The 15,148-nt window shown below is 44.3% G+C and overlaps 1 protein-coding gene across 1 annotated transcript in view; it reads right to left on the reverse strand.

Moving 5' to 3' along the window:
- Window positions 1–1,009: 1,009 nt before the first annotated feature.
- The window catches only part of slc4a4a (solute carrier family 4 member 4a), a 63,538-nt gene continuing 49,399 nt past the window's right edge, over window positions 1,010–15,148 (reverse strand). Inside the window, exons 16-26 of the mRNA XM_037680856.1 lie at window positions 13,459–13,526; window positions 12,860–13,045; window positions 12,660–12,773; window positions 12,316–12,477; window positions 10,257–10,435; window positions 7,417–7,489; window positions 5,908–5,976; window positions 4,337–4,510; window positions 4,015–4,173; window positions 1,540–1,633; window positions 1,010–1,062 (exon numbers count right to left, since the gene is read on the reverse strand). Of these exons, the coding sequence (XP_037536784.1) occupies window positions 1,019–1,062; window positions 1,540–1,633; window positions 4,015–4,173; window positions 4,337–4,510; window positions 5,908–5,976; window positions 7,417–7,489; window positions 10,257–10,435; window positions 12,316–12,477; window positions 12,660–12,773; window positions 12,860–13,045; window positions 13,459–13,526 (1,322 nt within the window). The 3' untranslated portion in view covers window positions 1,010–1,018. The remainder of the gene's footprint in view (window positions 1,063–1,539; window positions 1,634–4,014; window positions 4,174–4,336; window positions 4,511–5,907; window positions 5,977–7,416; window positions 7,490–10,256; window positions 10,436–12,315; window positions 12,478–12,659; window positions 12,774–12,859; window positions 13,046–13,458; window positions 13,527–15,148) is intronic.

Here is a 15,148-nt window from a genome sequence, read left to right on the forward strand (position 1 = left end):
CAGCGGAGTCGACTCGGGGCTGAAACACACACATGTGGAGTCAGAGACTCGTCTGAGACACGAACAACACTCAGTTCTTGGATTTGTTGGAATGTTTACAGGTTTTATCCGGTGAACGACGAGCTCGGCCTTCCATGCAAACACAACCGGTCCGAGCGTGAGCGTTTCCTGAACGGTGAAACGTTTCAACACAAGAAGTCTGCACCTTCCAGGTGTCGGAACCGTCCCTTCAGTCCACGATGAAACGCCCTGAACCTTTTCTTCATGATCAGACTCTTTTCATTTACCAGAGAAATACGACCCGGTGTCATCAACTCAGCTTCAGTTTTATTCTGACAGGATTATTTTAAACTCATCCCATAATTTACCAAACGTTGTGTAATACTCAGGCTGCACCACCAGGGGGCGGGCATGTCCACATTTATGACAGCTCTTAACTCCTTTCTTCCTTTGTGGGTCTCAAGGTCACTGGTGTCCATATCCAGCCATCACTGCAGGAGAGGCGGGGGACACCCTGGACAGGTCTCCAGTCCATCACAGGGACACATAGAGACAAACGAGACAAACAACATTCACTCTCTCTCACCTAGGGACAATTTAGAATTACCAGTCAGTCTGCATGTTTTTGGTCTGTGGGAGGAGACTGGAGTATCTGGAGAAAACCAACGCAGCACAGAGAGAACATGCAAACTCCACCCAGAATGGCCCTCACTTGGGATTCAATCCAGCAACCTTCTCACTTGAGAGGCAACAGCTCTACCAACTGCGCCACCAGACTGAACCACAGACTCTGTTGCTCTGCTTCCAGCTGAAACCCAGTTAGCTTGATGTCCAACCCAGTCTGATGTTTAAAGATCAGAGTAGCTCTAGCTGTGTTAGCTGGTCATGTGACCTTTTTCCAACCCCGGGAATAGAACCAGCAGCTGCTTTTTGTTTAGCTGCATTTCTAATCGCCTGCCAGGTGTCAGGTGCTCGCTCTCACCTGGACACGTTGCTGTCCTGATAGTAGTGAAGTTGCTCAGCACGATGTGTGTCGATCCAGGAATGACTTGGACTTCTCTCCTGTGGAAGAGAGAAAACCGATCCGGTGAAAAAAGATCCTGTTCTGACTTTCATCCTAAAAACCAAAGGACTTAAAATAAACCTCTGGATTAAAACCTATTTAAAGACGACAGAGTCTGACTGCTGAGAAGGAAAATGTAAAAAATAGGGATGGCTTAAGACTTTTGCACAATACTATAAAATACAAACTTAAGAAGTGTTCTCAGCTATAAACACGAAGCATGTAGTCAAGCATGCATTCAGATATTCTGAAGGAAACACTCAGAATGAAACGATGAGGACACAGAGCAGAAACATGCGTTTTAATGAGGGTCAGAAAGAGGAAGACGGTTTTAAAGACGTGTTAATCCCAAGCAGAGCGTCAAAGCAGCGAGTTAAAGACGAGAACCAAGCAGCTCCTCAACGACAGGACATCATCAGAAACATGGATGAAGTTCAGAGGACGAAGAGTTCTCCCTCCCTCCAGGGTTTACTCACTGTCGGAGGCTTTGTCGCCTAAGAACGGCTCCTGCTCCATAATGTCCATGGGAATTTTAATATTAGGAACCTTCTCATTGTAAGGATAGTCGGACTGTTGGAGAGAGGAAACACATCCTGAGAACGGACCTCTGGGCAAACGGGGGTTATCAACAACGCTGCAACCAGTCCGACAAACATCTGAGCTCGTTTTTTAAAATCAAACAAGTTTGATATTTTTATGCGTTTGATCTTTAATTCATTATCAATAAAACTTTTAGGAAATAATAACCAAGGTTCATGGTGGGGTCGTGTGGGCAGCAGGTCCAGGAGGTGAACCAGCTCTGTGGACCATCGGTTTAGGTCTGCTCAGGAGTCTCCTCCAGGGTGATACAAGAACTCCTCCACTAGATGCAGAAACCTCCCTTTCTGGTTGAAAACCAGTTCAGACTGAGAGAAGCTGACTCTCACCAGCTGTGAACCGTCCTAGTGTAGACAACAGGTCATGGTCTGAAGATGCCACCAGCTTCATCTGCATAAAGCAGTCTGTGGTTCTCAGACCAGACCCCCTCCAGTCCATGACTGTGTCTTGGGATCCTGTCATAAACCTCTAGATCCACAAACCCATGTAGACTGGAGATTTAAACTCACAAGACGTCCTCGGTAAAGATCCACACTGTTCCACAACCAGGTCAAAAACCCAAATCCATGGTTTGACAACTGGTCAGAGCCTCCCAGTCATCACCCTGGTGTGAACTTTCCTGGGGAGGCTGAGAAGTGTGACTCCTCAACAGTTGGAACACACTCCCAGTCCCTTTCTAACAAAAATGGGAACCAAAATCCCAGTCTGCCGCTCCGCAGCTGTTTTATCCATCCTCCATGTTACGTTGAAGAGACTCGTCAACCGTGACGGCCCCACAGCATCTCAGGGTGACATCTGTCCACCCTGGGTGCCCTGCTACCTCCTGTGACCTCTGCCAAGGAGGAGGACTCGCCTTCTTCTGACTCCTCAAAAGTGGACATGATGGTGGGAAAAATAAAACTTTAAAATTCTCCTTTCACTGTCCGACAAAATTCAGTCAATGGTTCCTCACCCAAACCAAGCCCAACCTGTATCAGGGCGGCGTTCCCTTTCTGAGTAGCTGAAAGGTTTGTGAGAGACTAAACAAGAGTTCTTCTTCAGGACCTTAATGAAATCCCCCCCATGCCTGATATATATATTTTGCAACCATAAATGCCACAGTCTTTCTGGCCATCCTGTACCTGTCAGCTGTTCCAGGAGTCCCCAGGGACAGACTCGAGGCTCCCTTCTTCAGCGCGACAGGGCCTGCGAGTACCACCATCTGAAGGCTTCACCTCCTGGGCAGCTTCAGAGGAGAAAGTTTAACGTCTGAGTCCAACTAGATCTCAACCTCCCCAACAAACTCTGGCTTCTTTCCCACCAATGAGGCGGCGTTCCATTAACCTGGAGTCAGTTGGTGATGCTGGGAAACGGCACGCAGAGCCCCACCCTCGCTGCCGCCCGGCCTACATGGCACCTTACCATGACCGCCACCCCTGAGCCATGGAAATCTGCCTTTCTGTAGCTTTTATAATTTATTTTTTAACTTGTTTCAGCACAGCATAAAGAGCCAAGGCTCGACCACCAGGGGCTTAATGGTGAGCTGCTCCCAAGACCTGGCTCCAGGGAAAGCCCCCGTTTTCTTTTTCCAGGAAACGTTGTGTCTTCCATGTGGTCATCCTCCATCATTGGTCTTTTAATCGCTCCAAGTCTGACCCCTTCACCCCTTGCTGCTGTCTTTACTTGCTCTACTCTGCCTGTTTTGTATTTGTATTTATTTCTATCTTAACGTGTGTTTTTGTCTTTCCTCCTATAGAAAGTTCACCTGGACCTGTCATTCTGTGTCTGTTTCCACTTCCTGTCCTCTCAAACCTCAGCTGGTCCAAGCAGATGGCCGCTCGTCCTGAGCCTGGTTCTGCTGGAGGTTTCTTCCTGTTAAAGGGAGTTTTTCCTTTCCACTGTCTCCTTTGTGCTCGCTCAGGATGGAAGACCGTGACGAAGATTCAACACAGTCTGCTGCTTCCTCAGATACAGAACTTTTATTAATTGTCTTTTTTAATGTCTGAATGTTTCTATACAGCACCCTGAGATGACTTCTGATGATCTGGAGCTACAGAAATGAACTGAACTGAGCTTCTATGGAGGAACAACTAACAAAACAAAACAATAAAAAAAATATATATATACATGTGTATATATATATATATATATATCTGTAAAGGTTTTTAATAAATCTGAATATTTTCCACATAAAGCTGTGGTTGTTTTGGACATGACGTGCAGAGTAAAGTTAGTTTTATTCTGCTTTAGAGGAAAGAAACTGAGATTTCTGAGCAGCTAAAATAAAAACAGGCTGTTATAAAACCACTAGAATATAAAAGTAAAGTTTGCATCAATTCGTGTTCTCAAAACGCGCCTAAAGTTTAAAACCTTACGTCTTCAGCATCGCTGTCAATGTTGTCGCATTTCTTCTTCTTCTTCTCGTCCTCCTTCTTCTTTTTGTCCTTCTCTGGAATGACATCATCCAGGAAGCCGAGGTCGTGTTGGGAGAACATGTAGTCCATGGCTTTCCTCACAGCAACCAGAGCAAGGATCTGAACAATAAATAAAACGCACAGAGACACGTCCAACATCTGCTCAGGTAGAAACAAGTTCTTTGAATAATCATAAAACCTGCATCATTTCCACAGAACTGATATAATTATTGTTGTTGTTTGTTTTATTGCTAAATGTAAATTAAAATCAAACGTCTTTCACCATGACGGGGAAAATGATGGCAGCCACGGTGGACTTGAGGATCCAGAGCAGGGCCAGGCACAGGATCTGGATGAAGGTAAAGAGGTGGACCTTCCTGAGGGGAACGTGCCGCAAGTAAACCAGGTCGGGTTGGTGCTTCGCTGGCATCAGAAGCAGCTTCAGACGATCCATAAACTACAGACAGAGAATGAGCAGAGCACAAAGTAAGTCTCAAACTAACAGCAAACAGCAGCTGGTCGCATGAAATGAGAATAAACAACATTTTTCTCAAACGTTGTAACGTTTCTGCTTCCGTTTTGAAAAAGAACTTAAAGATCATTTGACATGAACATCCAGATCTGCAGGTCGAAAACTCCTGACCCTAAAAACTCTGAAGTAGTCCAAGACGTCTTCCTTCCACCTCCCGATGACATCACTGGTTGAGGTCAACAGCACCCCACCTTGACTGAACACAGTGTTGTAAAGAGCTGCTTTCCCCTCCTCAGCTGATGGTTTTCCATAATCTCCTCAGAGTTGACAGAGAATTGTTATCCAGGGCCTCACCAAACTCCTCCCACATCTGAGCTTTTGCCTCAGCAACAGCCAAGGCTTCAGACTGCTTGGCCCTCCAGGAGTCCTCAGCTGCCTCCGAAGGCCCACCAGCCAACAAGGACCGATAGGACTCCTTCTTCAGCTTGACAGCCCCCTAACCCTGGTTGGTCCACCACAGAGTTCGAGGACGGCCACTGCGAGAAGCACCGACAACCTTGCGGCCACAGCTCAAGGCAGCTACGTCAACAAGTGAGGCACAGAACATGGTCCACTCGGACTCGATGTTCCCCTCCTCAGCTGGGATGAAGTTAAAGCTCTCCCAGAGGTGGAAGTTGAAAATCTCTGACAGGTTCTTCTGCCAGGTGTTCCCAGCAAAGCCTCACTACACATTTGGGTCTAGCAGGTCTGTCCAGCATCTTACCCCCGCCATCTGATCCAACTCACTACCAGGTGGTGATCAGCTGACAGCTCAGCTCCTCTCTTCACCCGAGAGTCCAAAACAAACGGCCGCAGATCAGAAGACACGACTGCAAAGTCAATCATCGAGCTGCAACCTACGGTGTCCTGGTGCCAAGTGGACACCCTTATGTTCGAGCATGGTGTTCCAAAAACGCTGGACTCTAAAATCTCCAGACTCTAAAAACTCCGGACTCTAAAACCTCTGGACTCTAAAAACTCCAAACTCTAAAAACTCCGGACTCTAAAAACTCTGGACTCTAAAAACTCTGGACTCTAAAAACTCCAGACACTAAAAACTCCGGACTCTAAAAACTCCAAACTCTAAAAACTCTGGACTCTAAAAACTCCGGACTCTAAAAACTCCGGACTCTAAAAACTCTGGACTCTAAAAACTCCGGACTCTAAAAACTCCGGACTCTAAAAACTCCGGACTCTAAAACTTCTGGACTCTAAAACCTCTGGATTTGTGGTTACGAGAACACTCCATCTGTCCACTCTATCTGAATAAAACCCTGAAGAGCAAACATTTAGAAACAGAAGCACATTTAGTCAGATCTGTAGAAATGACGTGTCCAGATTACCTGCACCCCATTAAGAGAGGCGACTCCCATGTATAAGAAGACTCCATACAGCACCGGCATGGGGATAAACTGGGAGCAACAGACAGAAAAAGACAAATATCAATTATTGATTTATCTTCTCTTCAGTTTGGAGCTTTAATAGAAGAAATGGAAATCTAAAACTACAACCTGATCAAAAGAAATCCCTGATTTTTACAACCACATCTCAAAAAATGTTGTTAAATGGGATAAATAATGTTATTTTGATTTTGATGTCCTGGAGAGAAAAATGGACCAAATACGAAAAGTTACGTTAAAAGTTACGTTACAAGTTACGTTAAAAGTTACGTTACAAGTTACGTTACAAGTTACGTTTATGTCGATTCTCTTTGATCCTGTCCAGAACAAAGTGTGGTTCAGTAGAAGACATCTAGACTTTATCACTGAAGATGAAGTTTTGCTCTGAAAAGTTTATTTTTAGTTTAATCTTCAAAATTCCTCATGTCTGCATCCAACCATTCATCATCCAACCATCCTTCACCCATCCAATTATCCATCACCTAACCATCAATCATCCAACCATCCATCATCCGATCATCCATCATCCAACCATCCTTCACCCATCCAACTATCCATCACCCAACCATCCATCATCCGACCATCCATCCAACTATCCATCATCAATCATCCAACAAGCCATCCATCATCTATCATTCAGCCATCATCCATCCAACTATCCATCATCCATCCATCCACCATCCATCCATCCATCATCCATCTGTCCATCATCCATCCATCCATCCCATCATCCATCCATCCATCACCCAACCATCTTCCAAATATCCATCATCCAAACATCAGTGGATGGATAGATGGATGGATGGATGGTGATCCATCATCCATCCATATATCATCCATCATCCAACCATCCAGCCATCATCCATTGTCCATCCATCCATCCAGCCATCCATCTTTTTATCCACTTTTTCCTTTCCTTTCTGGGTCACAGGGAACTGGTGTTCGTTTCCAGCAGTCTCTGTGTGAGAGGTGGGGGACACCTGGACAGGTGTCCAGTCCATCACAGGGACACAGAGACAAACAACTACTCTCACTTTCACACCTAAGAACAGTTTAGAGTTACTGATGAACCTAGCCTGAAGGTTTTTGGTTCTGGGAAGAAACTGGCATCCTCAAGTAAAAACCCAGCGTGCACGGAGAGAACAAGCTAAAAGAACAATTACTGTTCATGAATTTATCTGTTAATTTCCAGGACTGGAACATAAATTACTTCATTAAAGTTATTATTGCCGTTGTTCTATGAGACAAGTTGTGGAAGGTTCAGGTTCTGTTTCAGCTGACAGATTGTGACTGGAACACTTGAAGTTTCTGTAAAATAATAAAATGTAAGGGTTGTCTTCTCAAACGTTTGTGTCGTTATAGAATCTGCTGCTTCAGCTGCTGAACATTTGGTTCTAATCACAGAACGGATGATGGTTTTCCATCTGATGAACTGAACGTTTCTCGGATTACCTTTAAAATTGGAGACATGAAGACGGAGAGTCCTGTCAGGATGAAGACGACCACACCTGTGACCCTCTGCTCTCTGAAACACACACACCAAGTCCAGAAGGTTGAAATGAGACATTTCAGTCTCAGCGTTTGGACTCAGCTTCATGTGCGCTCATAGTTTGAGCGTTAAGTCTGACGGACTTCTCTTTTTGAATTCTGAACAGTATTGATGCTTGTAAGAAGGTTTTATCCGTTAGCTCAGCTTACAGCTGAAACAACAGCTCAGGACGTCCCCCGGAGATGAAAACAAAAAGTTTTCAGAACGACAACAACAACAAAAGCTGTGGACAGACAATAACGCACACGACTGGTCGAAGCAGGCAAATCTAACAATAAAGACCGAGTTAGTAACAATATTCCACTTTTGTTAAGATTAAACGTTTGAATGTTCTGATTCTAGAAAAAGTCCAGGCTCTGACCTCTGACCTCTGACTGACTTCTTGTTTATTTGATGAAAATGTTTTTTTTTAAGACTTCTGCTCGTCTCTGTCCAGATGGGTTGACCACCACAGATGTTTTCACCCAACAATGTTCTGCTCCATAAACATTTTATTTCCAAGGTTGACTCAAGTCACAAAACCAAGCGGCAGTTCAGCGTCAGTTCTTCTCCAGAGAACGACTTCAGAGTCAAACCAGGAGTCATAAAAACAAACTGACTCGATCATTTCTGCATTCTTTCACTTTGACCTTCAGCTGACCTCAGAGAGGAAATGTTTAGAAAAATACCAATATTTCTCAGCTGTAACCTGTGAGAACCCTGCGAGTCACCTGAAGGTGGCGCTGCAGCACAAGAATAAAAATCCCTCTGATGCTGCTCAATAATCCAGGTAGAAAAATCTAACCAGGTGAAGTCTGGTCCTCTGGGCGGATTCTTGTTTTTTGAAACATTTTGTCTTAGATGAAAGTCTACAGGAACCTGACTTAACTTTTTTTTTAGATTTTTCTACCTGGATTACTGAGCATGCATCAGGACCCAAAAGACTTCTTCAGTCTGAGATCTTGTAATAAACTCAGTCTTATAAACAGCACCGTGGATCAACCAGTTTGCTGCTGACAGTCAGAATCAGCTGTTCACATGTAAAAGATGTGAACAGAACAGAAGCTCCGCCCCTGTTAAATGATGGACGGGTTCTCTTCACAAAGATGGCCTCCTTCACTCCTCTCTCAAACCATCGTTCTTCTCTGTCCAGGATGTGAACATCTTCATCCCTGAAAGAGTGACCGCTGGCCTGGAGATGAGTGTAGACCGCAGAGTCCTGGCCTGATGGTGTTGATCTTCTGTGCTGGGCCATCCTTTTGGCTAGTGGCTGTTTAGTTTCCCTGATGTAAAACTGATCACCCTCCTGACACTGAACAACATACACAATATTACTCTGTTTGTGCCGGGGGACTGGATCTTTGGGATGAACCAGTCTTTGCCGTAATGTATTTTGGGGTTTAAAAGCCACTGGGACGTTATGTTTAGAAAATAAACGTCTCAGTTTCTCTGATACTCCCTCAACATATGGAATGACCACTGGTCTGGGTCTGGGTTCCTCCTTTTCACCTGATGGCTGACTGGAGTCCTGTTTGGGTTTCTTCTCCTGTCTTGTGTAGGATTCCTCCTTCTGCCTGGCTCCTGAGTTAGAGGGGACGCTGTCTGCTCTGTGGTCCCCCATAAATCAAGTTGACAGCAGAGAAGAAACCCAAACAGGACTCCAGCCAGCCATCAGGTGACCAGTGGTCATTCATATGTTGCGGGAGTTTCAGATTGAGTGACACTATGTCTGTCTGTTTCTCTGTAGTTTTCCTGCACCTCTGTGTTTCCCTCATCATCCTCCTGTGCACAGCTGATCTCCATTCTAATCCCCCCAGGTGCTCCTCACTCGTCTCATTAGTATCTGTATAAAGTCTCTGTCTTTTCACTCCTTTGGTATCCAGGGATTATTCTTTCATGGTGTCACGGTCTGCATCTGCGCCATCCTGTCGCGTCACCTTTAAAGTCAGTTTTGCTGCCCTGTCAGCATTTTGTTTTGTTCAATAAATCATTTGTGTTTTTACTACGGAGTCCTCCTGCATTCCTGCGTGTGGGTTCAACTACCGAACAGCAGCATCATGACACCGAGACGTTTATTTTCTAAACATAACGTCCCAGTGGCTTTTAAACCCCAAAATATATTAAAGACTGGTTCATCCCAAAGATCCAGTCCCCGGCACCAACAGAGTAATACTGTGTATGTTGTTCAGTGTCAGAAGGGTGATCAGTCTTACACTGAGGAAACTAAACAGCCACCGGCCAAAAGGATGGACCAGCACAGAAGATCAACATCATCAGGCCAGGACTCTGTGGCCTACACTCCTGCAGGTCAGAGGTCACTCGTTCAGGGATGAAGATGTTCACATCCATGATAGAGGGATTGGGGGGTGGTGGCACAGAGGTTAGAGAAGATGGGCCTGTGATCGGAAAGTTGCAGGTTCAACTCCCGGTACCGTCAACATCAAAATGTGGGTGAAAAAGTTGAAACACCCACACCTGCCTCCACCCTAATTTGCCCCACTCTAGGCCCCTGAGCAAGGCCCTTAACACCCCACCACCCCATTTGCTCCCCAAAAAAACAGTTCTCTCTTGAACATGAGTTCTCATAATTTAACAAGACCACCTGTACACATAAAGGGTCATATATATATATATAATATTTTATTCTTTGCTATGCAGCTTAACTAGAGAGAGGTTTTTCATATTGGGAAATAATGTCTATAAGTTTTAATAAGAAAAGTGGACGTTATTCCAACGAGTCCTGCAGACATAAAGACGGTCTGACCTCACGCCGAGGAACTTGGGCTGCTCTCCTGGAGCCGACGTTTCCGTTTCCATCTTCAGACTGTCGATGTGAGCGATGGAGATCACGGTGGCTGCCACGTACCACGGCAGACCCATGAAGGAGCAAACCACCAGCAGAACCGCCACCCAGAACAGATCCAGATGGTAACCTGCTCCTTTCTGTGTCCAGACAGCAAATGGGGTCAAAGGTCAGGAGCAGGCTCAGATTAACAGCAGCAGAGGAAAGTTTTTTTTTTATTTTGTTTATTTACAAACCGGATTCCAAAAAAGTTGGGACACTAAACAAATTGTGAATAAAAAGTGAATGCAATGATGTGGAGGTGCCAACATCTAATGTTTTATTCAGAATAGAACACAAATCACAGATCAAAAGTTTAAACTGAGAGAATGTTTCATTTTAAGGGAAAAATCTGTAGTTTCCAAATTTCATGGCGTCAACAAATCCCAAAAAAGTTGGGACAAGTCCATTTTTACCACTGTGTGGCATCCCCCCTTCTTCTTCCAACACTCAACAGACGTCTGGGGACAGAGGAGACCAGTTTCTCAAGTTTAGAAATAGGAATGCTCTCCCATTCATGTCTAATACAGGCCTCTAACTGTTCAATCGTCTTGGGCCTTCTTTGTCACACCTTCCTCTTTATGATGCGCCAAATGTTCTCTATAGGTGAAAGATCTGGACTGCAGGCTGGCCATTTCAGTACCCGGATCCTTCTCCTACGTAGCCATGATGTTGTGATTGCTGCAGAATGTGGTCTGGCATTATCGTGTTGAAAAATGCAGGGTCTTCCCTGAAAGAGATGACGTCTAGATGGGAGCATATGTTGTTCTAGAACCTGAACATAGTTCTCTGCATTAATGGTGCCTTTCCAGACATGCAAGCTGCCCATGCCACAAGCGCTCATGCAACCCCATACCATCAGTGATGCAGGCTTCTGAACAGAGCGTTGATAACAACTTGGGCTATCCTTGTCCTCTCTGGTCCGGATGACATGGCGTCCCAGTGTTCCATAAAGAACTTCAAATCGTGACTCATCTGACCACAGAACGGTCTTCCATTTTGCCACACTCCATTTTAAATGACCCCTGGCCCAGTGCAAACGTCTGAGCTTATGGAGCTTGCTTAGAAATGGCTTCCTCTTTGCACTGTAGAGTTTCAGCTGGCAATGGCAGATGGCACGGTGGATTGTGTTCACTGACAATGCTTTCTGGAAGTATTCCTGAGCCCATTCTGTTATTTCCTTGACAGTGGCATTCCTGTTTGAGGTGCAGTGACGTTTAAGGGCCCGGAGATCACGAGCATCCAGTACAGTTTTACGGCCTTGACCCTTACGCACAACGATTGTTCGAGATTTTCTGAAACTTTTGATGATGTTATGCACAGTTGATGATGATAACTTAAAAGTCTTTGCTATTTTACGCTGGGTAACACCATTCTGGTATTGCTGCACTATCTTTCTGCACAACAATGGTGGAATTGGTGATCCTCTTACCATCTTGGCTTCTGAGAGACTCTGAGAAGCTCTTTTTATACCCAATCATGTTGTCAATTGACCTAATTAGTGTTAATTGGTCTTCCAGCTGTTCGTTATATGCTCAATTTCCTTTTTCCAGCCACTTATTGCTACTTGTCCCAACTTTTTTGGGATTTGTTGACACTGTGAAATTCTGAATCAACAAATTTCTCCTTTAAAATGTTACATTTACTCAGATTAAACTTTTGATCTGTCATCTATGTTATATTACGAATAAAATATTGACATTTGCCATCTCCACATCATTGCATTCAGTTTTTATTCACAATTTGTTTAGTGTCCCAACTTTTTTGGAATCCGGTTTGTACAAAAAAATGCATCAGTTCTCAGCAGAAGTTTCTAAAACATGACGTCGTCCCACTCGTAAATTACGACACATCTGCATTACGAGTCACCCCTCCCTCGTGGTGCACACCCCCCTCTGTTAAAACGAGCCACTTGTGAACCGAGTCGTACTCGTGAGCCACCGTGAGCTGCAGCTACGTTCTCAGAAGCTTCAGATCGTACCTTGAGCTTGTGCTCCTTCCTGTTGACGATCACAGCCGTGATCTGCTGGTCCATGAAGACCAGAATGGTGACGAGAAGAGCCGGAAGAGCCGAGGCCAAGTAGACCCACCAGGGGTTTCCTCCAAACGGGGGCACGAACCAGCCTCGGTGGGGGCTCGTTGGCTTTGAGGAAGAGAAGAAGACAAGACAATGTAAAATACAGTCATCTACAGTATTTGTACTAAACTTGGTCTTTTTGTCTTTTAGGTTTTTATGTGAGTCGTAAAAACATAAATCTATAGATTCTAAAACAAATGTTGTGAATCTACTTGAATTATTGAAGAGAAAAGTGGGGGGGGACTTACTTTAAACTCACTTGGCACGATAAGTTTAGGCGTGTCAACTCCAATGAAAACATCAACTCCACAAAATATGAGGATAGCTAGGATGATGGCGAAGTCGCTGATGAGTTTCCTCACCTGAGGGAGAGGAGTAGTTGTGGGGTTTATTCTCCGTGGGGTCGGCTTGTTTCGTGTTTGGATGTCTGAACGATGGAGATACTCACAGTGGTGGGGAAAAACGGACTGGTTTTGAACTTCTTAAGACACATGGAGGTGGTGTAGGTACCGAAGAAGAGGATGAAGGACATGAGAGTGATGTCTGGGACGTGATGGCAGGCCTCTCCAACCAGCTCTCCTTTGTACTGTAAGCACTCGGACTTGGTGAGCGACGACCACGTGGCATTAAGAGGCTGCGCACGAACAAACACCCAGCACAGACGTTATTAAAGGAGGGGGAACGGCTCGATGCTTCAGCGTTTTAGGACAAAACTCAAAAAGCAGACGACACGAAGAGGCGCAGCCACATACAATTAGCTGCTTATCTTATCGTTGTCCTCGTCCAGTGACGTTACAATTAAACACAAACATCCTGGTAAAAGATTCATGAGCTCTTTCCAGGAAGGCTGCTTGCGTTGGTGAAAGATTTCCAGGAGTTGGCAGAATAAAGCCCTTCAGGTTAAACAATACTTTCACTAAAGGAGTGGAGTCATCACAGACGACACCTTCGTGTTCAACGTATAGAGGAAGCAGCAAACGGCGCCATCATCCTGTTTACAGCTTAAAGAGTTTTCCTCGACGGAGTCGGAGAAGAGGAGAGCCTTACCAGGCCAGTGTTGTTAAAGTACCAGATGGCACTTTCAACAGGATCGCCAATTAACTCCGTCTCCTTTTCTGCCAAGACAAAAACATTTAAATATTTAAATGATGCATCATCAGACTGAACAGTTTGGAGTTGGACTAAAGTGATGCACTGAAGCAAAACACTAACATACTGAATGACCTGGACTGAAGAGTTTAGTCTACTAAAGATAAGATAAGATAGAGCTTTACTGATCCCACAGGAGATTGTTGTGCCAGAGTTTCAGTGCAAAGGAACATACACAAGGAATTGCACAAGATAAGAGAGAATAACAACAATTAAGGTCTAAAGCAGGTGCAGACCGAAACATTCAAGTGTTTATTGTGGTGCAGGGTTAATTTTATTGTGCAGAAAGGGGGAGGGGTTGAAAAGTTTGTCCTGTGGAGCACCTCGGTGGTCTCAGTCTACGACTGAAGGTGCTGCGGTAAGAGTCCAGGGTGTCATGCAGGGGGTGACGTGTTGTTCAAGACCTGGAGCAGTTTCCTCAGCATCCTCTGCTCAGACACCTCTGTCAGAGACTGCAGGTCCACGTCTTTCATAAACAGCTTTTTCAATTTTCTTTCTGATACTTTGTAATTAATTTAGTCTCTTTTGTTTTTAAATCTCATTTCAGCTTCCTCCTGCTAACTTCAGTTTTTTGTGTTTTTCCAGCTATTTTTCTGCTAATTTCAGAGGTTTTGGGATTAAAAAAAAAATTTTTTTTTTTGTGTGTTTATTCTGGCTTTCTTCTGCTAATTTGAACTTTTTGCACTCCTTTCAGATTATTTTAGCTAAATTCATCTTGTTTCTTTTACTTTTAGCTTCTTCTTGTTAATTCTTATGAATCATTTAGCTAATTTAAGCAGTTTTTTTAAATGCATTTACACTTATTCAAGACTGAACTATAGCAATTGTTTATCTGGGTGTCCAAATACTTCTTTAAAAAGTCTTCAGTTGTTCCAAAATGCTGCTGCCAGAGTCTTAACTGGAGTTACTGGGAGAGATCATATCTCTCCAGTTTTAGCTTCTCTCCACTGGCTCCCTGTCAAATCCAGAATTTAATTCAAAATTCTACTTCTAACCTACAAAGCTCTCAACAACCTAGCTCCATCTTATATTACAGATCTTATTGTTCCATATTTTCCTAACAGAGCACTTCGCGCTCAGACTGCAGGTTTACTCGCGGTTCCTAGTTTCCAGAAGCAGAATGGGAGGAAGATCTTCCAGTTCTCAGGCTCCTCTCTTGTGGAACCAACTTCCAGTTTCTGTCCATGAGGCTGACACATTGTCCAGTTTTAAGACTGGGATTAAGACTTTCCTTTTTGATAAATCCTATAGTTAGGGTTGGCTTGTCATGCTGCTATAGACTTAGACTACTAGAGGACACATTGACCTCATTTCCTTAAATGAATTGTTAAAACTGAATAGTTTCCATTTGATACTATTTCTATCTTAACACGTGATTCTTGACCTGCCATTGTGTATCTGTTCCTACCAAACCCAGCCGGTCGAAGCAGATGGTCCTCTTGTCCTGAGCCTGGTTCTGCTAAAGGTTTCCTCCTCATGAGGGAGTTTTTCCTTTCCACTGTCGCCTTCATGCTCGCTCAAGATGAGAGTTCTGTGATGGAGTTAAACTCAAAGCTGCTCCTCAGATAAATAACGTTAAATTATTATT

Source organism: Nematolebias whitei, chromosome 8, assembly GCF_014905685.2.
Source record: "Nematolebias whitei isolate Nwh7 chromosome 8, NemWhi1, whole genome shotgun sequence".
NCBI lineage: Eukaryota > Metazoa > Chordata > Actinopteri > Cyprinodontiformes > Rivulidae > Nematolebias > Nematolebias whitei.